General features: G+C 41.5%; 1 protein-coding gene across 10 annotated transcripts in view; it reads left to right on the top strand.

Annotated features, from left to right (window-relative positions):
• Positions 1-24564, top strand: part of ANO1 (anoctamin 1) — a 272685-nt gene that overhangs the window by 224935 nt on the left and 23186 nt on the right. For 7 of the 10 annotated variants that reach the window (XM_053265870.1, XM_053265841.1, XM_053265879.1 and 4 more), the window contains 7 exons: positions 8723-8805; positions 10660-10671; positions 11614-11685; positions 15880-15957; positions 17639-17713; positions 19514-19715; positions 22237-22348. In XM_053265870.1, the coding sequence (XP_053121845.1) occupies positions 8723-8805; positions 10660-10671; positions 11614-11685; positions 15880-15957; positions 17639-17713; positions 19514-19715; positions 22237-22348 (634 nt within the window). The remainder of the gene's footprint in view (positions 1-8722; positions 8806-10659; positions 10672-11613; positions 11686-15879; positions 15958-17638; positions 17714-19513; positions 19716-22236; positions 22349-24564) is intronic. The other 3 variants (XM_053265834.1, XM_053265887.1, XM_053265896.1) reach the window with 3 other exon arrangements.

The following is a 24564-nucleotide window of genomic DNA, read 5'->3' as shown; positions in this document are numbered from 1 at the left end:
AATCCTCCCTCCTGCTTTTTGCCCAGCCAGCTAGCCTGGCTTCAGGCCTCTGGCTCATTTTTCTGGCCCATCAGAAAATCCAACACATGTGGATTCTCTGATGTCAATAGCCTTGGATTCTCTGATGGCACATAGATTGTACATAGGGATTCATTATGTAGAATCTATGTGACATCAAAGAATCTAATCCCCATTATTCCATATGAGAAAAATAACAAAACTTTAAATCTTTTTAAAATCATTAAAAATTGCCCCTTTGATTGCTTTGGGGCATGGGTGGTAGTTGGCACCCATGGGGGCCTACCACACACCCCACTTTGGCTCCCCTTGGTGCTACCCAGAGGGATTAATTGGCTGGTTTGAGCCCCATTATTCCCTATGGAGAACCTTTTAGAACCAGTTCTAGGGGGTTCTAATTTAAACTGAACTATAAGCTGGTGGTCCCCCCCCCAAAAGTCCTGCTATGCTACCTCATTGGTGGGGGGGTTCCTGGGAGGGATGAGTGAAGTATGCCAGGAGGTATACTCCCAGTAGGGTCACCCAAAGCATGAAGGTCATCCAAGTGCCCAGCTAAAACAAGCAGGCACTTGTATTGGGCAGCAGTGATATAGGAATGTGCTGGAGGTGGATGATCACTTTAGTGATAATGAAAAAGCCATCATTTCATACTGCACAGGAGAAGGCACTGGTAAGCCACTCCTGTATTTTACCAAGAAAACCACATGGATAGACAAAATTGAATGATTGTCGATGTAGTGCCGGATGATGGGCCCCTCAGGTCGGATGGTACTCAACAAACTACTGAGGAAGAGCTGAGGATCTCTCAGAGTGCCAATGGCGTTAATGACACAGTTAGACTAAAGCCTTTTGGATATCTAGCAGTTGATGTTGCTGTGCAGGAAAAGAAAATCCGAACCTGCAAAGACAGAATTACAATGGGAACGTGGAATGTAAGAAGCATGAATATGGGAAAGCTCGGCACAATGAAAGATGAATCGACTACAGATTGACATCTTGGGCATCAGTGAATTAAAATGGACTGGAATGGGACACTTTCAGTCAGAAAATCATACTGTTTACTGCTCAGGACACGAAAACCAAAGAAGGAACAGTGTTGCTTTCATAGTCAGGAAGGATATAGCAATGACAGTACTTTGATACAATGCAGTCAGTGATTGACTAATATCAATTAGATTTCATGGACAACCCTTTAACATGACAGTTCTTCAAGTCTATGCCCCAACAACTGATGCAGAAGAAGAGGAACTTGATTAGTTTTATGCTCCAGTCTGAAATTGACAGAATATGCAAGCAAGATGTGATGCTGGTGGTTGGAGACTGGAATGCCAAAGTTGGAAAAAGTAAGGAGGAAAACACAGTCAGCCTATCTGGCCTAGGGAACAGAAATGAAGCAAGAGAATGACTTATTAGTTTCTGCTAAGCCAATGATCTCTTGATTGCTAGCACATTCTTCAAACAACCGAAGCGGTGCCTATACACATGGACATCACCAGACGGAGTACACAGAAATCAAATTGATTACATTATTGGTGCAACGAGGTAGAAGAGCTCAGTTATAACAGCAAAGACATGGCCGGGGGCCAATTGTGGAACCTATCACGAACTGCTCATGTGCAAGTTCCAAGTCAAGCTTAAGTGGAAAAACAAAGCTATCCAGCTTCCACAGTATGATCTTGAGAATCTACCCACCATTTTCAAGGAGAACATCAGGAACCGCTTTGAAGTTCTGAACCTCATTGATATGGAACCAGAGGAACTGTGGAATGAAATAAAGAAGTTGTTAAGGATGAATGTGAAAAGAGACTGCCAAAGACCAAGAAACAGAAGAAAGCAAAATGAATGTCAGAACAGACAGTGGAAATTGCCCAGAAGAGGAGAGAAGCCAAAGTCAAGAAAGATAAAGTCCTCAGAAAGGAACTTAATAGAGAATTTCAGAAAGCTGTTAGAAGAGACAAGGAGCAATACTACAATGACTTCTGTAAAGACGTTGAGGATGGAAATAGACACGGAAAAACAAGGAAAGTTTTTCAAAAGATTTCAGAGGGAGGTTCCAACCTCAAATTGGTATGTTAAGGGATGCCAAAGGGCAGATAGTAACTGACTCAGAGAAGATCAAACAGAGATGGAAGGAGTATACTGAAAGTCTGTACAGCAGAGACTTCAGCATCCAAGATACTCTAGAAGATATTCCCTACTTGCAAGAACCTCTAGAATGGGAAGATGAAGTTAGATCAGCACTCTGGTCATTACCAAGTCGGAAGCCTACAGGAATTGATGGAATAGCTAGGGAATTATGGCAGGCAACAGAAGAGGAATCAGTCAAGGCTCTAACCAAACTATGTCAGCAAATTTGGAGAACAACACAGTTGCCAGGAGATTGGAAGAGGTCAGTCTACATACCCATACCAAAGAAAGGAGACTGAACAGATTGCATAAACCATCGCACAATATCCTTAATTTCACATGCTAGCAAAATAATGATCAGGATCATCCAATGCAGAATAGAACCCTTTGTGGGAAAGGAAATGCTGGATATTCAAGCTGGTTTCAGAAAAGGCCGAGGAATAAGAGACATCATTGCTGATGCACGCTGGAGAATTGAGAAAGCCAAAGAATACCAAAAAGAAGTCAATATGTGCTTTATTGACTACTGAAAAGCCTTTGATTGCATTGACCATGTCAAGTTGTGGAATTTCCTTAGGAAAATGGGCATCCCAGAATATCTCATTGTTCTCATGAGAAACCTATAGTTGGAGGAAGAAACATCAATAACCTGCACTACACTGATGACACCACTCTGATAGCTGAGAATGCAGCTGTAATGCAAAATGTAAAGAAGACTAAACTAATGACACCGGGTACAGCAACCAGCCTCAGAATTGACAATGAAGACATTGAAGTGATGGATAGCTTCTGCCTTTTAGGATCAACCATCAACAGTAAAGGATCCCGCAGTCAAGAAATATGCTGCAGACTAGCACTTGGTAGGGTTACAATGAAGGCCTTGGAAAGGATATTTAGATGCCGTGATGTGTCTACACCTACAAAGATTAGAATCGATCGTACAATGGTTTTTCCCGTGACACTCTATGGATGCGAAAGCTGGACTTCGAAGAAGAAAAATATTATTATTATTACATTTATATCCCGCTATTCCTCCAAGGAGCCCAGAGCGGTGTACTACATACTTAAGTTTCTCTTTAACAACAACCCTGTGAAGTAGGCTAGGCTGAGAGAGAAGTGACTGGCCCAGAGTCACCCAGCTAGTATTATGGCTGAATGGGGATTTGAACTCGGGTCTCCCCGGTCCTAGTCCAGCACTCTAACCACTACACCACGCTGGCTCTCATAGGAAGATAGGAAAAGCATTGATGCTTTTGAACTTTTGTGTTGGAGAAGACTTTTAAGGATACCATGGACAGCCAGGAAAACAAACAAATGGATCAACAAATCAATCCACAATTTTCACTAGAGCCACAAATGACAAGGCTAAAATTATCTCCCTTGAGAAGTCTATAATGCTGGGGAAAGTTGAAGGAAAGAGAAGAGGATTACCAGCAGCAAGGTGGGTGGACTCGATTACAACAGCAATGAATGCACAACTGAGAGACCTTAAAGGCCAAGTTGAAGACAGATCATCCTGGAGAGAATCTATCTATGTGGTCTCTAAGAGTCGACACCGACTTGACAGCACTTAATCGGTCAATCAATGGGCCGGTTCTAACAGTTTAGAAACCCAAACCAGTAGAATTGGTTTGACTTCAGTTCTAATTAGAACTGAACCACAAAAACCGGTTTTGTGCACATCCCTACTTTCCCGCATCCTGTCCTCTCCTCCTTCACCTGTGACCTAGCTGGGGGCAGGAGACAGGCTCTGTGGCATCCTCTTCACTTCATGTAGGGAGCAATCACCCAGCCGCCTTGCCTTCCAGCGCAGCTTCTATTATAAAGGCATTTTTGTCACTCTTCTAAATTTCCTTCTTAGATCTCCAAAGGGCATTAGTGGCTCTGGGATTCTTTCTTTCTCCTCTCCCCCCCCCCCGTGAAACTGCAAGATTTTAGTGTTGTTAAGGAACACAGACAGTGCTGTGCTGAATTGTCAGTAAATTGTTTGGGGTTTTAGTGGTAAAACTCTGGTTTCAATTGTTGCAAAAAGCTCTATGAAAAACAATTCACAATTCTCAGGAATGTGCATATAGTTCCTAAGGTGGCTTGTAATAACTATAGATAGGCAACACTTTGACCCATCCCTCCTCCTCCTCACCCCAGTGACAGCAGATAATAGTATCCCAAAAGTCTCAGAATATTCGGTTTTTACTTTATGTTGTTTTGCAGTTCAGTTTTTTTGTTTGTTTGTTTGTTTTGCTTTGTTCTAAGAAAACAAAGTGTCCATCTTTGTGTTTCATTTATGTGCTGGTGATATTGATGATAGTCAATATCCATGCTTCCCTGCCTTCCAAAACAAGTCCGTGTTCCTATAGACATACACATGCTGCAGTGCTAAGTGAATTATTTGTCTCTAGCATACAAGAGAAGCAAAATACTTCTGTGAGTAATGTCATTTCCAAGTATTTTAATCATGGTAGTGCATCCACATATCAGACATTGTAAACTTGTACAAATGGAAGTAGGGTTTTGGGCTATGTACATGAATAAAATATCAAGCCCAACAGCCAACTTACTAAATAACTGTTTGTATTCTAGGCATGAAAACCATCGTCTTCATTATCGCCACACACTTCCTCTCTGATGCCTACTCCTAAGCTCCTACATTTTTAGCTCAGATTTCACTGTGGCAAATTCAGATCCCCAGAGTAAAACAAATGCCTTCATATACATGTTGCTGTAGAGACAGTACTCTGGGGAAAATAGTTTGTTCTCCTTTGAAAACCTACCTCACAGGGTTGTATGAGGGTAAATGGAGGTGAACCATATATGCATCTCTGAGCTCCTTGTAGAAAGGGCAAGATAAAAATGTACTAAACCAATAATGCAGAAATATTCCATGATGAAAAACTGTAGCAAAATTTCCTCCATTTGGAATTTCAGAGCTATTGAACCTGAATTGGAAGCATAGGCCAAAATTAGATATAACATGCAGTCATGTGACTTTTATTTCTAATCAGAGGTAGCTGAGACTACCCGTTTCAGTAGAGGAAGGATGACAGAGAAGGACTGCCTACCCCTTTCCCCTCTGGCCATTTTTCTACTCAAAATCATCCTGACATTTGCTTCAACATAGAAACATAGGAAGCTGCCATCTACTGAGTCAGACCATTGATCTGTCTAGCTCAGTAATGTCTACACAGAGTAGACCTCCTTGGCGTCTCCAAGGTTGCAGCAAGAATCTCTCTCAGCCCTATCTTGGAGATGCCAGAGGCGGGATTTGAAACCTAGATGCTCTTCCCAGAGTGGCCCCATCCCCTGAGAGAAAAATATCTTACAGTGTTCACATGTAATCTCTAATTCGAATTCAACCAGGGTAGACCCTGCTTAACAAAGGGGACAATCATGCTTGCTACAACAGACCAGCTCTCCTCCTTCATTTCCCTCACTCAAATGAGTGCCCAACTCACTCATCATCATCCCCGCCCCCGGTTCTCTCAGTGAACCATTCACTCATCATCTTCCCTCCTTTTATTGTCCCCTTGCCCAAACTTCACCCTGCTCACCTTCACATCTCATCCAGAACAGCTGACCATTATAAGATGTTGCTGGATTTCCTGCCTGTGCCAAACTCAGTTATGTCTTTATAAGGAAGGAAATTGTGCTCAGAGGATGCATGTCCTGTGGTGAGCATCCTCAGGGATAATTTTGCCCATAGGATCCTCTTCCTTCTCCAGTCCCATAAGCTGAGGGGGAGCCCCCGTGCACCCCTTAACCTGTGTCTGCCCCTAAGGCTAGTTCTCTTCCCATTTGTTCCCAGGCAGGCCGCTTATTTTCCTCTAGCTGTTCTGACATCAGTCCTGAAGACCTGACATTTTGAGGACTTGGGCCTACACGCTGCTCTCAGTTGTCAGGGTTCTATGCCCACATAAGGACAACATGATTCGGCAGCCCGCAGTCCCAGTTATTTTCCTGCATGCCTCGGGCATCCTCCTCAGATGTAGGAACCCACCCTAATTTTCTTCCTTGACCTGTTTTGGCACCTAGCATATCTGCACATGTAATACTTATATATTTTCTTTATGTTCTTGTGAGCTGAACTGTAAGATGGATTTCTGGTACAAAACAAATGTATTATTACATATCATTCTCATTATATATTCCATGCAGTAGGTAGGTATAGCACCAAAAGAGCTATCAGCAAACTATGGAAAGCCAAAAGAGTTGTTTCCACATATTAATTATATATAATCATAATGTCAATTTACAAGAAACATTTAAGATTTACACACAGGAGATATAGAACATATGAACAGAACTGCAGAACTGAATAAAACATGTATAGAAGTGATTAATGTGAAAAACAGCTGGCAAATTCCCATTGTTGCTACATAATTTAGATACATGGAGGCAGTTCCTCCCATATTCCCTGTCTCTAGAGGTTTTCTGGAAATAAGCTTGTTGATCACATCTGTTAGCAGTCACTTCAGAACAATTCTCATGGGGTTAGATTTTCTCAATGTGCTGGCTTCTTTTACAGTTGCTTATTTACTGTGCAGTACTGGGCCATTCCCATAATTCAGCTACACTTCCCAAAGGTCTCCCACAATCTCAGTGGCAGTGTATTGCCGCAGCTAGAGAGCTGTAACTGTGCTCTTCATTTTATATTGATTTCCATATTGAAAATGATATTATAACTGCTTTCTCATTTCCGTTCCAGATACCAGTATAGAACTCCTTTATTTGTTACCTATAGTTTTGTAACTCTCTTGTCCAATTAAACTGAAGTGCATGTAAAATGCATGTATCCTCTTACTAGTTCCAAGTAATCCTGCCACTGACATTTATGAGTAATAGATGTGGAGGGTTAATACAGAGGTTCCAACAGATCTCAGTTTAAAACTTGTTGAGGTTTTTTAGGGTAAGAACCTGTGATTTGCTTGTGGCTACTGACTGAGTGAGCTTCAAAGCACTGTTTAATATGCTAATATGTGTTTCCCATACTGCACTGAACTGGGTATATTGGTGTTATGCTTAAGCAGAGTTTTAAATCCAGGACACCCACATTGTTTGAAGGTATAAGGCTGACATAAGTTCAAATGCATAAGTTCAAATGCACACAGCACATAATTAATCTGTGGAATTCTTTGCCATGGGATGTGGTGATGGCCACCAGCTTGGATGGCTTTAAAAGAGGCTTAGACAAATTCATGGTGGACGAGTCTATCAATGGCTACTAGTCTGGTGGTTGTGGGCCACCTCCAGCCTCAGAGGCATGATGCCTCTCAATACCAGTTGCAGTGGAGCAACAGCAGGAGAGAGGGCATTCACATACCAATTGCCTGTGTGCTCTCCAGTGGCATCTGGTGGGCCACTGTTTGAAACAGGATGCTGGACTAGATGGGCCTTGTGCCTGATCCAGCAGGGCCTTGTGCCTGATCCAGCAGGGCTATATGACTTATATAGAGTGAGACCATTGGTCCATATAGCTCAGCATTGTCTATACTGACTGGCAACAGCTCTCCATATTTTCTTATGCAGATCTTTTTCCAGCCCTACCTGGAGATGTCCGGGCTTGAAACTGGAACGTTCTGCATGGAAAGCATGTGCTTTACCACTGACCCCATCGCTAAAACTAAACCCACTCACCCCTTTACTCTGTATTGACTCTAGGTTTAACTGTTTTGTGAGGTTGAATTTCTTGGTCTATGTGTTCTTCTTCCAGTCTGAGCTCTGGTGATAGCCACATCACCTAGGTATACACATCAGAAACTACAGGCCAATCATATCTCCCATGTGTGTAAAGTAAAGGTAAAATGTGCCATTGAGTCGGTTTTGACTCCTGGCGCCCACAGTGCCCTATGGTTGTCTTTGGTAAAATACTGGAGAGATTTACCATTGCCTCCTCCCGCACAGTAGAAGATGATGCCTTTCAGCATCTTCCTATATCGCTGCTGCCATGGGTGTTTAATGAGCAAACTCTTTTTGAAAACAATGAGACTGCTGGTTGAAAATACAAATAAATACAACAATTTAGAATACAATGATCAAATATTTCCTTTCTTAAATTAACTGGAATGGTTTTTTAAATGGGATTTTTGAGTTATGCAAAATCTGATGTCTGTCTCATGTTTGAACTTACTACTATTTGCCATGATCAAATCAAATAGTATGACTATTGTTTAATATTGATTTTGCACAATCAGTGCTGCAGACAGTGGGTTCTATGCCATTTGGGTCTTTTATAAACTATTTGGATTTGCACTTAGGCAAGTGTTAGGTGAAAAATAATGTGGTATAGAATAGGGGTGTACATGGACTGGTTCACAGTCGAACCAATCCACCACAAACTCAGTGGTCCGAGCGGTTCAATTGCGAAACACTCTGAACCGGTTCGACCAGCCCAGCCAGTCAGTCCAACAAACCAGTTCATACAGTGGCGGTTCAGTCAAAATTCTGATCAAACCACCTCCTGCAGTCCCTGCACACCCCTAGTATAGAACCCAGGTTAGTTTGGAAAACATATCAAAATGTGATGGACTTTATATAATGGAGTTTGCTTTTCTAAGATCTTTATTTTTATTTTACTATCCAGCTGCCACATTCATGGAACACTGGAAGAGAAAACAGATGCGCCTGAACTACAGATGGGATCTGACTGGGTTTGAAGAAGAGGAAGTAAGCTAATTTTGTTGTATGCTATTTCTTTGGTTGTTACATCTGTTGAATGGCCTTTTATTTCCCATTGCTGATCCACCGGAAAGGAAAATCCTGTACTAGTCAGGAAAGTCCATGTACTATTTCTAAGTTTGGGAAGGGTGTGTTAATAGCATGTCTTGTTACTATGGAAGCATAATATAAAAGCTACAAAATGAAGGTTACGCCTAGTAGTGTGGGCATTAAAACATACAGTACACAGCTCACAAATGATTCCCTTGATGCAGAAGATGTGTTAAGTGAGCACACTCATGAAAAGGGCTGGAGAAACATGTAAGAAAAAACAGTGTAATTTTTTTAGTTTTGAGAATGAAACATCTATGAATGCAATAGCTGGCATGTATGCACATTGACTTGCTATGTATGTCTCAAATGTCTTAAACCTAACTTAATTATATACAGTATGTTGGGAAACAGTTAAAGGTAAAATAACTCAAGTCATCACAATAAGTGCAAAATATTAGAGAGCACTGACATTTAAGATACATAAAAAAGAAGGCATTTAATCAGGAGGGGAAAGGCAATTCCCATTGTGAGGAGCTATGCATGGTAATATAAGTTACTGCTAGTGTAGTAGCTCTGTGAATCAACAGGAGTAATCACAACTGAGTATTTGAATGTGTTTAGATGCATTGATTAAACTTGCATATGTGTATTTAGTTCTTGCATATGTGTTCCATAGTTCTTAAGTAGAAAGCCTACTGTGAGCAGGATCCAGACTAAGTCGCATTGAAATTAATGGGATTGAGGTTAGTCATGACTAATTTGTTTCATTTATTTCAATGGTGTTTAGTTATGACTCACTTAGTCTGGAGCCTGCCCTTGAATTTAAATGATGTGTATTGTGTTGTGGTAGGTCATCTTAAAGGAGAAAGGGAAATATCTCTTTTAAAATGGCTTTTGCCATCTGCAATTTTTTGTATTAAACGAATTTTACCAAAAAACAAAAAACCCTCCGCTGCCAGTTAACTGGGGACAATTAGTTTGTACAGGAGTCAGTTGCATGATTTTAATTGATTACTCTGATTAATTTATGTATTAAACATTGTAGCCCTAGTACTGTACTCATATAAATCCCATATCTAGGATTGAGGCCTAACCTATTAGATAACAATAGGAGGTGTTTTTATGGATCTCATAAGACAACTGTTCTTTTATTTTTGGTACCTTGTTGTTAGCTTACATGAAAGTGGAAGGGATTAACTGTATCCTTCTAGTGGCAAATACCTTTCAGGGTTATGTTCAGTGTTCTTTTGGTGATTACAGCCTGTGACCTGAGATAACTTCTGCATTGCATTTTTTCTTAACATGCTCCACTCCAATTAATTCAGTCTCATGCATTTAAATCCTGCTGAAGGCAGAAGCAAATAAATAGTGCAGGACAAAATTCCCAGGAATTTCTCTGTAGCAAGTGCTATAAAAATACAGAACTCAGAATGACTGGGCAGAGGGAGGGGGTTAATACAGTTGTTATTAATTTGAGTGCTGTTATAGAAGAGGAGAATCACATCCTATGTGCTTAATTACTTGACAACATCAGAGCTGTGGAACTCCATACTAAAATGTTTAAACCCATGTATTATTTTGGATCTTGATGATATGGTATTTCTTACCATGCTATCAGTACATCCTCAATATAAATACAAAGAAGACCATTTTCACAAAGATACAACTCTGTGCAACCTTTAATTCTTTTATCTGCATCCACATGAATAAAAACAATTGTATCCATTATGCAATTTTGGAACAGTGAAGTAATTTTAATTTTTATGTTTTGTGTGTGTGTTTTTTTGTTTTTTTTATGGTGTCCTGAAGGAGGCAGTCAAGGTTTGGTATTTTTTTTTAATTCTCTACCTTTTTGTCTGTCTAACGGTGAAAGATGCCTTTTGATCTCACCTCATTCTTTTTCCCCAGCATCTTATTTCCTTTAGAACTTCCACTGCAATGATTCTTTCTTCCCTTATATATCCCTGTGATGGGACTTTTTCATATCCATTCCCATCTCCATCCAATGCATTTTTGAAGGTACTTTCTGAATCTTTTGGCTGTCTCATTCCTTCAATTTCTGAGTATTTTCCACATCTTTTCCCAGTGTGCTTGGCTAATCTGAAATGCACTCTTTGCAAGAAGTTCAGTATTTTTAGATATCAGTAAACTGCGTATTTAAATTAAGACCTGTTTATTTATCTATTAAAATATTTATTATTCTGCCTCTCCACTAAAGATTCCCAAAGATTATCCCTCCCATGAGTCTTGTGATGTATATTCCGCTTATATATTAACATATATAAACAGCCTTACAAATGTATAACCTCTGCAGTGGTGCTCAGAATAAAACATGTGAGCTTAAAATAAATTGAAGACTGAAAATCAGCACACTGTATCACCTGAAGCCCATTGTTGTTGGAGAAAACTGTTACAGGGTTGTACCTGCTTTGCTTTGAACCTAGTGGATATAATCCTGTCTCCTTCCCAACCCATCACTAGTAATTTTGATGCAATTGCTGTGCCACACCGGAGACAGGAACAGATTCTAGCATTGCTGTTCCAACCACAGAAACTTCATTGACAGTCAACCTCAGCATTAATTCAGGGCATCAGTTATGTCAGCATAGCAAATTTGTGGCTTTAGGCCTTTAGTGCCAATGGACTATCAACAGAAGACATTAGAGACGTGCAATAATTCTAAGCAAAATTAGAACAAAACTGTACTTGTGCATTTAAACTGGTAGATAATGGGTTTCATGTGCACATATGACTTATTTGCAGGATCATCCAAGGGCTGAGTATGAAGCTAAAGTATTAGAAAAATCACTACGGAAGGAGTTCAGAAATAAAGAGGTATGCTAAACATATTAATATATATTAAGCTTTTCACATTTATAAAAATTGTCATGTAGTAATAACCAGTTTCTGCTTACTCCCATTCCAATTCTTTAACCCTTCATATACAAGCCAAAAAAAAGTAGAGGTAGAGGGGACACACATGGAAATAAAAAAGGAGAGGAAAGCTCAGTAAAGTATTCCATGCCAGGAGACACAAACTAATTCTTATAGAGTAAAAAGCAAACTTCTGAAGTGACTAAATTAGCTGTTTTAGATTTCCAGTAATTTCTCAGAACATGTGCATTTCTATACTCTGTGCATGTTTACTAATAAGCAGTGCTTTTTTTTGAGACAGTACACACAGGTGCTGAATACCCACACCTTTTCCCAGCCAGAATTACAGCACCTCTCAGGGTTTTGTCTTCATTCTCTGCAGGAAGGCAGGGAATGAAGGCAAAACCCTGACATTTCAAAGCAATCCCAGCTTGGAAATGAGCTATGAAGTAGGGGTGTGCACGGAACCGCCAAACTGCGGTCTGGCCCTGGGGTGGGGGGTTGCTTTAAGAGCGGGGGAGGGTTTACTTACCCCTTCCGCCCCTTTCCCACTCTGGCGCCCGTAATTTTAGTAGTAATTGGGCAGCAGGATACCTCCCTGCCACCCCTTCCTCGCTTTCGCTATGAAAAGCTCCCAGGAGTCCTCTGTGCATTGTGCACGCGCTTCACGTCTCTGTGACGTGCGCACGTGCACAGAGGACTCCTGGGAGCTTTTCATAGCAAAAGTGGGGAAGGGGCGGCAGGGAGGTATCCTGCCGCCCCAATTACTACTAAAATTACGGGCGCCAGAGCAGGAAAGCGGCGGGAGGGGTAAGTAAACCCCTCCCCTGCTCTTAAAGCAACCCCACACACACACCCGAACCGAACCGCCCAGGTCCGGAACGGTCAAGACCGATCCGGAGGCCTTTAGAATGGCCTCCGGACCGGTCCGGGCTCATCCCTACTATGAAGTGCCGTGTCAGGCACTTCTGGAGTTTGGCCACTAGAGGAAAACTGTTCATTGGGTTATGCAGAAACTGCAAGGCACACTGCAGTTTCCTGCACCTGCTGATGATTTTATGAGGTACTTCATGTATTAAACAGCCCTGCTGGATCATGCCCAAGGCCCATCTAGTTCAGCATCCTGTTTCACACAGTGGTCCACCAGATGCCACTGGAAGCCTACAGGCAGGAGTTGAGGGCATGCCCTCTCTCCTGCTGTTACTCCCCTGCAACTAGTATTCAGAGGCATCCTCTGAATGTATTCAGAGACAGGATCATATTATATGTATTTATGTAATATATTATTTACATATATATTAACCACCTTTTTAAAAAAAATACCAAAAAAGCAGCACTAATGAGTCACACAAAGTTCAAAGGGACTTACTTCCAAGTAAGTACATAGAATGGCAGCTTAAACTTCAAGAGCAACATGGAACATCTGTGCAGCGTGGAGCACGGCAGATTGCTCTGAGGCCAGGACTCATTGTCCTGGCCTCCAGATATCCCACAGTGCAATGTGCACTGAGCGCAGTGCACTGGGAGATTCCCCCAGGGGATGGGCACTCTAGGTGCCCGTCTCTATGTTCGTGCGAGCTGCAAGCAGCTTGCACTGACACACGGCCCCAGCAGCCAGGTTAAGGGCACGTTTGCGCTCTTCACCTCGGCTAAGAGCTGGGCTTCAGTGCAGGGTTTGGCATCCATGTGGATCCCAGCGGTTCTCACAGGCAGCCAAGCCCAGGCTTGGTTGCCTAAGCCTGGGCTTGGCTGCTTATGAGAACAGCCTCATACAGTTATTGTGAGCAACTTTCTCTGTAGATAGCACTTCGGGCGTACAGGAGTCTTTAGTCACTGAGGCTGCAATCCTATTCACACTTGCCTGGGAGCAAGTGCCATTGAAATGAATGGTGCTTACTTCTGAGTAGATATGCTTAGGATTATGCTGTTAAATGTTTTATTGTTCATGGCACACTAGAACTTCTCTTGTGTGCTAAGATATAGTTCTGAACTACTAGCCGTAACTACATCTTGCATCTTATGAGTTGGCTCTTCTCATCATTCAGCCATGTCCCCGCAAAGTGAATATTCTTATCAATCAGACTCATTGGTTGGCTGCAGTTCTGACTATAGCATAAGTAAACATGAGTTTTCTGCTTGCAAGGTCAAGCAGCTGAGGACATTGTGTCTTGCTTTCACAAATTAATGACTGCATTGATTCTTTGTTTGAGCTGCTACAAAATTTTTACATGGAATTAATATGAAACCTATGTGTATATCATGACATGTTTATATTTATATACATGCAAGTTCATCACACATGATCTACATATGTGTATCATGTTAATTTGCTTCTCACAGAAGTGCTTTCCATGTAGGAATGTTGCAGTATGAATTTGTCCAAGTTTACACTGGCTGACAACCTAACACTGCATGTGTGCAGCCAAAAGAGGCATGTGTGCAGCAGATGCACTCCTGCTTCTGAAGAATGGATACTCACTCATGGGTAGGGGTGATTTTTGCCAATCTCCCCTTCCTCTGGAAGGGCTCTATGCAACATGCAGTATGTCCCTGAGGGCTCTGTGCAATTCAGAAATATGTCCCTGAAGGCTATGTGACCCTTCTGGGATATATTTGCACATTGCAAAGAGTGCTTCCAAGGGATGGGAAGTTCTGCAAAAAAATCCCAATCCCAGCACAAAAGAGCACCTGTGGTTTAGAAACAGAGCATATCTGCTGCACACATTCTTCTTTTGACTGCATGTATCAGCATTAGGATGCTGACCACTGTGTTTGCTGAATAACATTGGTGGGTATCTGTGGGGCAAATAATCAAAGAATGGGAAAACTGAGAAAAATACTGACTGGCCATGGATGTGGAGAAAAATCAAGGTATGACAATCACTTGGGTACACTATGTTTGGAATGTACTTGCTGTTGTGAAATCAGCTGTTACTGAGCAGGTAAGTAGAAAGAAAGCTTATTACTAAGTAATATTTCCTGGGATCTTTGTGAGTTTTTACAAGATACATACTCTGGATGCCTAGCAAATTCCACACTAATGTTTTTCGTGTTTTTCCACATTCTGGAGAGAACAAGGACAAAGTAGTAGCATTTAGGAGAAAGGATAGGTCGATGGTTAAATAAATTCAGAACTAGAACATTATAAATCATGCCCATGTCAATAGTTAATCTAGATATTGCTTGGTAAATATGGAGGTTTGAGCCAAAAAGTAAAACACAAGTAAAAACAAGATTAGGTTGAAAACAGATGTTCCTGGCAAGGTAGAATCTCGGTAGACAAGTAGAGCTGGGTGGAAGGGATTCGGATTAATGTTCTGCTGGAAGGGGCCGCCACCAGACACTAAAGTCATTCTCATGACCTTAGTTGCAGGCTGGGGATAGTTTACCTGCCTTCCTCCCACACGAGTGGCTGCCCCCTTGGGCTCCACCGTGCTGCGAGGCCACACGGTCATCGCAGTAACAAAGTTGCGAGCTGGGGTTGGAAGGAGAAAGTCCTCCTGCCTCCCGGTGCCCCACATGAGCAGCAGAGTTTGTCCTTTTCAGTACTACTGCATACTGAGCTGATGTTTTCTTTGAGTTGTCCATCATGATCCCCAATATGTCTTTCCTGGGTAGTCACATATAAAATTTGCCATTTTACTGCCTAGTCATCAGGCCCTTTTAGATTTCTTTACGGTCTGTTTTTGATTTCACCATCCTAAATAGTTTGGTTTTGTCAACAAACCTGACTACCTCAGAGCTGACCCTTCATACTAGATCATTATAATTAAATAATTCTAGACCCAGTACAGTTCCTTGTGGAATCTCACTGCTCACTTTGTCTATCTTCCTCATATGAGGAAGATAGACTTTTTAACATATTGACATCAGTTAGATTAATTCAGATCCTATTTTTTATAATCTTTTGCACAGTTGTTGTTTTTACTGGCTATTTTCCTGTGGTTTTATTTTATATTTTCTTCCTCATAGTAATAACTTCATAGCAGAAGACATACCATAACAAGTAACAAACAGCTTTTCTTTGTTTTATTTTTTTAAAGCTGTGGCGTGTCCATAGTCTGCTGAGGGTATTGATTTATTTGCCTAGATGCGTCAATGCTTTGTAACAGCCATATTGCATGACCCTTTTCTGTTTCCTTCAAATGCCATCAGAAGGGCCAGCAATTGCCAGAAGAGGCAGCAAACAAATGGCGACAAAGAGTTAAGAGAGTCATGGCTGGGGTGAAATTGGTACATTTTATTCAAATTTGTGGCAATTTTCTGATCTATGAATAACTATAGAAAACACAAGTTGATTTTTTTCAAACTTTGTTTATTGCTTAATATTCACAGTTACGTCTTTTGTCCTCCCCATTCCCTTCTTCAGTATTTTAACCAAGACTGGTTTTCTCTTGTGTTTGGAATGGCACTGCATGCTTAATCCTTCCATATTGACTGGTGTGGCACTTATGCAATGGTGCATGTGCCATATGCTTGATGGGTTTGCCTGCATTTTTCCCCAGACAACATGCATGTGATATGCATGTAAGAGTGAGTGCTTGTTGTTCTTAAAGTGGCCTTCTGTAATTATACACAACATTAACATGCATATACACTATTAATAAGTCATTCCCTGTCTTCATGCCCTCTAAATAAAATAATCTCCGTGACAAGAATCAACATAAAATTTCTATTGCTCAATGGACCATGGATTTGATTTTATATCCATTGCTATGCCTCAGCCTAGAGTGATGCCTTTAAAAGTTCCAGAACATCAAGAGAAGCTGCAGATGCTCTGCTTCACTACCTATTCTGTTTCTATGCCAGTCTCTTTTCTTACCCCTTTTCTTGTCTGCTAGTGGGGACCTCTAAATTCCTGCTTGCTACAGGAAAAAATGATGGATGAAGGAAGCGAATAGAGGAACAGGGTAGGAGGCACAGCAACTGCATCCTGACCTTTTGTCTTGGAACAGACAGTATCAGGGCTGGATTGAAAGGCATGGAAATACCATGATGAAAGTACTTGGAAGTTCCATATCACTGACCATGCTTTCTTCTGTAGGTGCAGAACCCACCCACATATATGCAGCATCCTTCATGTTTGCCCAGCTTTCTGGCCTACCCTTGAAATATGTTGATATAGGTAGTTTAGCATTCCTCATTCTGGCTTAGACCATCAGTTTCCTAAACCATATTAAATCTGGGGAAACAGCCACTGTTCCCCTGTCTTGGAATGAGGAAGAGCACTATTCAGAAAACACAGTGCGTACACTCCACACTGGGATCTTGTAGCAATGTATTTATTGTCCCTACATTCATCTATTCCAATGAGAGATGATATAAAAAGCATTTTCAAATCTGCCTCTGTGGGTGAACACTGGTAACCCGAAAGAGCCCTACTAAAGGTAGGGCATATAGAAACATATTTTGACCCTTAGATGTAGAATTCTCACAGCAGTGGGGACTCCTCCTTCCTGAGTTCAGTTTGTGGGAAGTATCCTTACAGTGCTTTATTATAAATGTATCATAACATTATTTTTAAAACCAATTTAAATAGTATCCAAGAAAAAGAGTCTACAATATTTTAAATGAAATGAAAATCAATATGCTTTTACACAAAATACCTGTTTTTAAAAAGCTGCGTGACCTCAAAGATTGATACAAAAATTGGCTCAATTTGGAAATGGATAGCAATGTACTGTCCCCCATTCTGCAGTTGAAGCTCCACTGAAGTCACTGAACTGACCCTACACTGTTCTGAAGTTGACCTTTTTTAAAACTTTTGCTTCTGTTCTTGTGTATTTGCACTGCTATCAACTTATGCATTTGATTGCTTTCCATCAGAGTTTGGATGACAAGCACAAATTAAAAAGAATGTGCAGCTGGTATGTATATTAAATTGCAGGGTCGTTGTGTTTCTTTCATGCTTTAGACTGAAAAAGAAAAGCTGACATGGAAAGATCGCTTTCCAGCATACTTCACCAATTTTGTGAGCATTATTTTCATGGTAAGTATTACCTAGTAGATACTTAACCTGCATTGTTATGGCAGCTTATTCAAAGGATAGAGAAACTTTGTAAGATGTTCAAAGAGGGCAAACTTTTTTCTGACCTGTTAAAGGCCAATGTTTGTGTATGCCTTAATTGGCCCAGAAGTTAGAACCCTTGGATTTCACACACACACACACACACACACACACACACACACACACACACACACACCAATTAGTGCAGTACCAGTAACATGAGTTTTATAGTGGTACTTGTGACCAATGTAGTATCCTCTTAATTTTTTCAAGGTTTTTATTTTGTTTTGTTTTGTTTTTTGCTTTCTTGTTACAGCCTTTGCTGAGGGATCTTAAGTGGATCTTGACTGGAGTGAAGGCCAAACTAGACATGGAAGCTCTTCTCACAATCCGTGAGAAGAGCTTCTGTCGGGCTTGCGGGAACTGCAGGCAGCCGAGCAACCGCTTGTTCCTGGGTGGCCGGATTGGCCACCCACATGGCTGCCAGCTCCGTCACGGAGCTGGCAGGGGCTGTGGGGATTGGGGACCATGTGGCCCCTGGGAGTCCCAGGATACCCTGTGCAAGTGCGCGGGGCATCCTGGAGAGACCCCCCAAGCCCAGGAGGCTGCTTGCAGCTTCCCGGCGGGGGTCTCCTCGTGTGTTGCCATGGCACAGAGCAGCACACGAGCAACCAAACAGGGTTAACAAAGCGCACGCTCTGCTAACCTCATTTAAGGGGAGGGGTACTTTAGATAGTTTGCTACTGGGAGCCGCACAGCTCCCGTGGCAACAGACGACCAGGAGAAATCAGGCTAGGCTACCTTAGCCTGATTTCTGCTGGTCATGTGAATAGCTTCATGGCATTGATCACATCATTTGGCCCTTCATTTCAGGTTTTTTTAAATGTAAATAGCAGCCATGGGGAGGGTGGGTTCAGATGGGGACACATCGAGTGCAAAGGGTTACAGCTGCCCTCCCCATGCCATATTCCAGAGTGATGCTGCGCCAAACAACCCAGTCAAGACTCCGGGTATCTTTGCTCTGTCCTTTTTGCTTTGGGCTTCCTGACCCTGAGGCTATGCTGTTTGTCAACATTAAATTTCAAGAGAGCTGAAGCAAACCTTTTCCCCACAACTATGAAGCTTCATGGGCTGACTGGTTATTAACCACACTCAGTGGAACAGCATGTGCTTGTAGGTCTTTGGCTTCCATAATCAATAATATGACCTGGTTATGGGCATAATCTATTTCTCTGGCAATTCAGAATCCCTCTATAGATTCAGTGCTGATTTAATCACATTACCTTGAGGCCAGCAGTACAATTGTATTTAGAAAGGGCCTATGTAATGATATCAGGAGTAGCAATGTTTTTTTAATTAGGGACTAGTCATACTAGTTGATGACCACCATCAACTAGTGCTTAGGAAGTACACAGTGGAAGTGCTTTGGAAGTACACTTCCAAAGTGGGCTTTGAAAGTGGGCTTGCATCTGGGTAGTACAGGCACATGTGTGTGAACTGGTGCTTCCATATGGTCAGTGCAATTTTCATAATTCTAACAGCTCTAGAAAAGTGCTGCTGCAATTATGTGAACCATAGCAGCTACCTCAAACTTGCTCTCACACAGAACAAAGGCAACATATGAATTGGTCCTTGAAGAGGAATGAAAATCTGGTGTACATTACTGGTGTACGTTGATATTTTGCGCTTCCTTTTAATCTAGATCTGACTATCCACTTTAAAACTATTGGCATGTGGATGTGGATATTTTTATAATAGGTAAATGCTCTGTTTTATTTCCAGATTGGGCTGACGTTTGCAATTGTTTTTGGAGTAATCATATACCGGATCTCCACTGCAGCAGCTTTAGCCATCAGTTCATCTCCAGCTGGTCGGTCTAATATTAGAGTAACTGTCACTGCGACTGCAGTGATTATTAATCTGGTGGTAATAATAATCTTGGATGAAGTATATGGCTGCATAGCCAGATGGCTGACACAGATTGGTAGGTACAAATCCTCAAGTTGCTTGAGTTAAAGCTGTGGTTCATTAAATTACCTGTCAAAAGAGCATAATTGTTTAACTTTGGCCATGCGAGCAGAACTACATAGGAACCAATCTCTAGCTAATAATATGAAGAAATATTAAAAGATCACTTGGCAATACTACGTGAACATTTTTCAACAACTAACATTAGTTTAATTATAAATGGGGAAATTGGCTTAGATTAATCAATAGCCTCTTCACTTATTTTGGAGGACCAAAGCATTTCTGAAAGCTGAGTAAAATAATTTATCTTTGTTTCCAGTTTACTTATTTCATAGGGAAAATAAGAACTGAAAAATAGAGGTGTCCAGATATTGCTGAGCATGGTCTTGCAGTATCATCACAGAAAAAGTAATTTATCTGAAATGCTTTTCTTGCTATCTGACTGGATTGATATTTCAGATGTATGTAGCCCACCTAGTCACTGCAATGCATGCAGCCTTAGGGCCTTTGTGTGCTTGTTTTTGTTTTCTAAATAGCAGCCGCAGGATAGAAGGGATCAGATTGAGACTGTGCTACGGGTGTGGGGGTGGCGGGGAGAGGATTTTACCATTTGCCAGTCTTAATCTTGATCTCTCTCCCATACCTACAGCTATTTGTTCTGGGATGGAAACTGCCAATGATCTCCATGAACATTAGTGGGGAATGAATGCCACTAGAATTTGAATTGCACATTTAAACAGAGCAGGCATTGAAAATATATAAGGGAAATGGGAGAAGGGAAAACGCAAAAATCAGTTATATAATATTTGTCATTATGATTGTTTGGCTTCATACAGAGGCACCATTAGGCACAGACCTGGGGGCCCAGGTCCGTGTGCACACTCTCCTACAGGGTGACATGATTTTCCCTAAGGGAGAGAGCTAGTCTTGTAGTAGTAAGCATGACTTGTCCCATTAACTAAGCAGGTCCACCCTGGTTGCATCTGAATGGGAGACTTGATGTGTGAGCACTGTAAGATATTCCCCTCAGGGGATGGAGCCACTCTGGGAAGAGCAGGAGATTTCAAGTTCCCTCCCTGGCTTCTCCAAGATAGGGCTGGGAGAGAATCCTGCCTGCAACCTTGGAAAAGCTGCTGCAAGTCTGTGTAGACAATACTAAGCTAGATAGACCAATGGTCTGACTCAGCTTCCTATGTTCCTAGGACCCCTTTTCTATTTATGGAATGGCTTGGGCTTTTGATTTTAAATTGGGTACAGATGTAGGACATGTCAGGACTCTATGTATTGATTTTATATATTTATTATTCATTCATTTATTCATTGCATTCATATACTGCCCCATCCAAACTGTGCTGGGCAGTGAAGCAGATCAAGCAGTCTGTTGATTTTAAATGTTTTTTTTTTAATTTAAAAAATATTCAGAAAAAGTCCTATAAGTGGCTTGTTTCTTGGCAGAAAATTACAAAAACTTCTGGAATTGAAGTCCCCACTTGTACCATCATTCCACTCCCATGTGAAGGAATCTGCCTTCATTTTTTTTTAAAAAAAGTGCAGCATGCCCCCCTCATTTTCCCCTACCCTTCCATTTCCAGAATGGCTGGGCTTAGAATTCTGAAACTGGGCACACATGTAGTCCAAGAGAACAGGACTCTGTGTATTTTTATTTCAAGGAAATTGGTCAGTCCCCTGATTGTAATTATTTTCCCCTACTTCAGTAAAACTGCCATAAAAGGTTATCTCTATCCATAGAGTACTGTACATGTAGTAAAAGTGGACCTAATTATTACATATGAATAAACAAACAACATTTTTTAAACAAATGAACTGTGCTCAAGTTGGTTTGTGATCCAGAAGGTCTGCATGAGAACTGTGAAGCAAGGGCCATGTGTTCTAATTTTAATTTGTTTTCCTTACAAATGAACTATATGTCCAAGTTGGTTTTGTTTTTGCACTGTGGAGCAGGGGACACATTTTGTGTCCCAGTTAGTTTGTGAATGGTCAAGAAGCTATGTGAGTCCATAGTCTCGTGTGTGTGTGTGTGTGTGTGTGTGTAGTCTTTTTTGTTTATTTGTTTTGTTTTGGCAAAAATACTCTGACCCAGATCTGTGGATTTGTGGTGAATGTATGGGTCCTTTGGGGGTCGTGTAGTCCTTCCTCCGCCCCCATGCACTCTGGCCCAGACCTGTGGTTTTGTGGTGAAATGTACATATATGGAAAGAATGCTTATTTTGTGGGTGTGTAAGCTCATTAGGTCCAGCGTCTAGAAAAATTACCTAGCTGCACCTCTGGCTTCATATCACCCATATATTAATTTTGTATATATGTATTGAAATATGTTGTTCTCTTTTCACATTTTCCCTTCTCATTTTGTAGGCATGTCTTTTCTCTTCCATCCTATAAATAACTATGCCTTTCTGCAAAGAGATAACTAGATAGACCATCGGGAAGTCTTCCAAAAGCCTTAAAAGACTCTAAAATGTACAGTTATCTGAATGCTTATTTTAAGTACCACTTACATTAATCTTATTTAACATTAGAGGTTCCAAAAACAGACAAGAGTTTTGAAGAACGTCTGATCTTCAAGGCCTTCCTTCTGAAATTTGTCAATGCCTACACTCCCATTTTCTATGTTGCTTTCTTTAAGGGCCGGTGAGTTTCACAGAAATTTAACTAAATGATTATCAATTATTTCAAGCATACTCTAAGCCCTTGTTCTGTAAAGTAGATATTCAGAAGTCACATGGTCTTATTGTTAGCACCATATGTTCTGCTGGCTATATTTCTTTTCCTGCATAATGAAAGCAAACTGACCTATAACTGAGTTGTATATGTGTTCATGTATATGTCATGCCTGAGAAAGGGAGAAACCTAAATACACAAAGGCAAAACACTTTTTCATAGCTTATCTCAGTGTATATTTGTGCTGATATAAAATATTACATGTAGAACAGGGCTGCACAACATATGGCCCACAGGCCGCATCCGGCCTATGGGTACATTTTTGGTGGTCCACCGGACTATATGCTGGGCTCTCTCAGCCCTCAGTTCTCCCCCTGCTGTCGCCTGTGCATCGTCCCCCTGCTGCTCTACATCCAGCCAGCTCCCAGGTGGTGGGAAGGAGGAAGCTGGCTTCTGGGCTTTCTTCCTTTCCTCCACCAAAGAGTCGCATGGATATGGAAGCATGCCCTTCATTTGTAGCCAGTTGCATCCCGGGCAGAAGGAAGAAGCTGTTGTTTGGCCTTTCCTCTCTTTGGCCGCCTAGGAGCCGCACTGCTCTATATCTGCCGCCACACTGTTTTATATACAAGCAGCTCTTTGATGGAAGAAAATGGAATTCCCTGGATGCCAGCTTCATCCTTCCCACCGCCCAGGAGCTGGCTGAATGTAGAGCAGCAGGGGAAGAGGCAGAGGCGACAGCAGGGAGAGAACTGAGGGCTGGGTGAGCCAAGCATACAGCTCTGTGGCGATCCCACCGCCTTGGGAGGCTGCCCGGGTGGTGGATGAGAGGCAGCAGGGATGCAATGGTAATGGGATGGGAGCTGCTAGGAAGGGAGGTGAAATAAAATAAATAATAATTAAATTTATTTTATTTTGATTAATGAATTATCTTTTAATAATTTAAATTGATCTCTGCCCCTGCAAGCCCAGTTGGTTTTGGCCAACTTGGGCATTTGAGTTGCACACCCATGCTGCAGAGGAATGATTCCTTATTTCCAACCCTTTAACATTTGTCCCTAACATTTAAATATGTCATTATTTGAAATCCAAAAATCTATTTTGTTTCAGCTAAGAGTATTAGGATCTAGCTAAAACTTCTGTAGCCTTGTATTCACCAGTTATGTGATCTCCACAGGCACAGGTCAAACATCTTGTGGTCAGAAAAGATGATGATGATGATGATGATGATGATGATGATGATGATGGTGACCATGATAAAACCTTGTTAGCTGCCCCATAACAAATTGTTCTCTGGGCGGCTTACAACACAACATTAAAACATGAGATTAAAAACACACAACACATTAGATCAAAAAGCGGGGGGCGGGGGGAGAAAATTCTAAACATTTTTAAAAAAAATCAGTTACAATCAGATCAAAATTTTAAAAATATAAAAGGCCTAAGGGAACAAAAAGTCTAAAAGACTTAATCTCGTGTGTAAAAGAACAAAGTGATGAAGCCAGGCAAACCTCACTGGGGAGGCTATTCCATAATGGGGTACAGCCACCGAAAAGGCCCTCTCCCTAGTAGCCTCTCCCTAGTAGATGTTATATCAAGTATGTGCTTTTTTACATGTCAGATTGCAGCCAGATTGGGCTTCCACAGATTGGGACCATGGGGAGTAGGGTCCTGATCTGGATACCCCTTTCCATGGGTACTGTTTGGCATGGGGAGTACTCATTGTACTCATTAACACCAACAAAACCTCTTTTCCTTGGAAACAGCAACTGTAGAGGCCCCTGATCTCGATCAGGAACATAGTGTGGGTAGAGTAAAGCCCCGCCCTGCCCCCAATACTACATCCCTAATCTTGGAGGAGCAGCATTCAGTTGCTATTTGTCATTAAAAAACCAAGCATGTGCTTGCAAAGCACATGCTTAATGTGCAAAGCACATGCTTAAAGTAATAGCAAGTTTGACCCTTAGACACCCTTAGGAACATTTGCAAAGATACATCCACAGGTTGTCATACAAGGCAGCATGTGAAGAAGCTCCATAAGCACAGTTTTAGAGGCCTGCCTTAATTAAGTTAATATCACATCCCCCTACATGGCATGCTGTTGAAATTCAGGAGACTGTAAAGGGCAACCATCAGTGAAATATGCAGAGCCACTGTCAGTCAAAACAGTAAATCAGGGATACCAAAGT

The sequence above is a fragment of the Hemicordylus capensis genome, chromosome 1 (genome assembly GCF_027244095.1).
Source record: "Hemicordylus capensis ecotype Gifberg chromosome 1, rHemCap1.1.pri, whole genome shotgun sequence".
Taxonomy (NCBI): domain Eukaryota; kingdom Metazoa; phylum Chordata; class Lepidosauria; order Squamata; family Cordylidae; genus Hemicordylus; species Hemicordylus capensis.
Note: the sequence above shows the minus strand (reverse complement) of the source record. Positions and strands in the feature narration are given on the sequence as shown.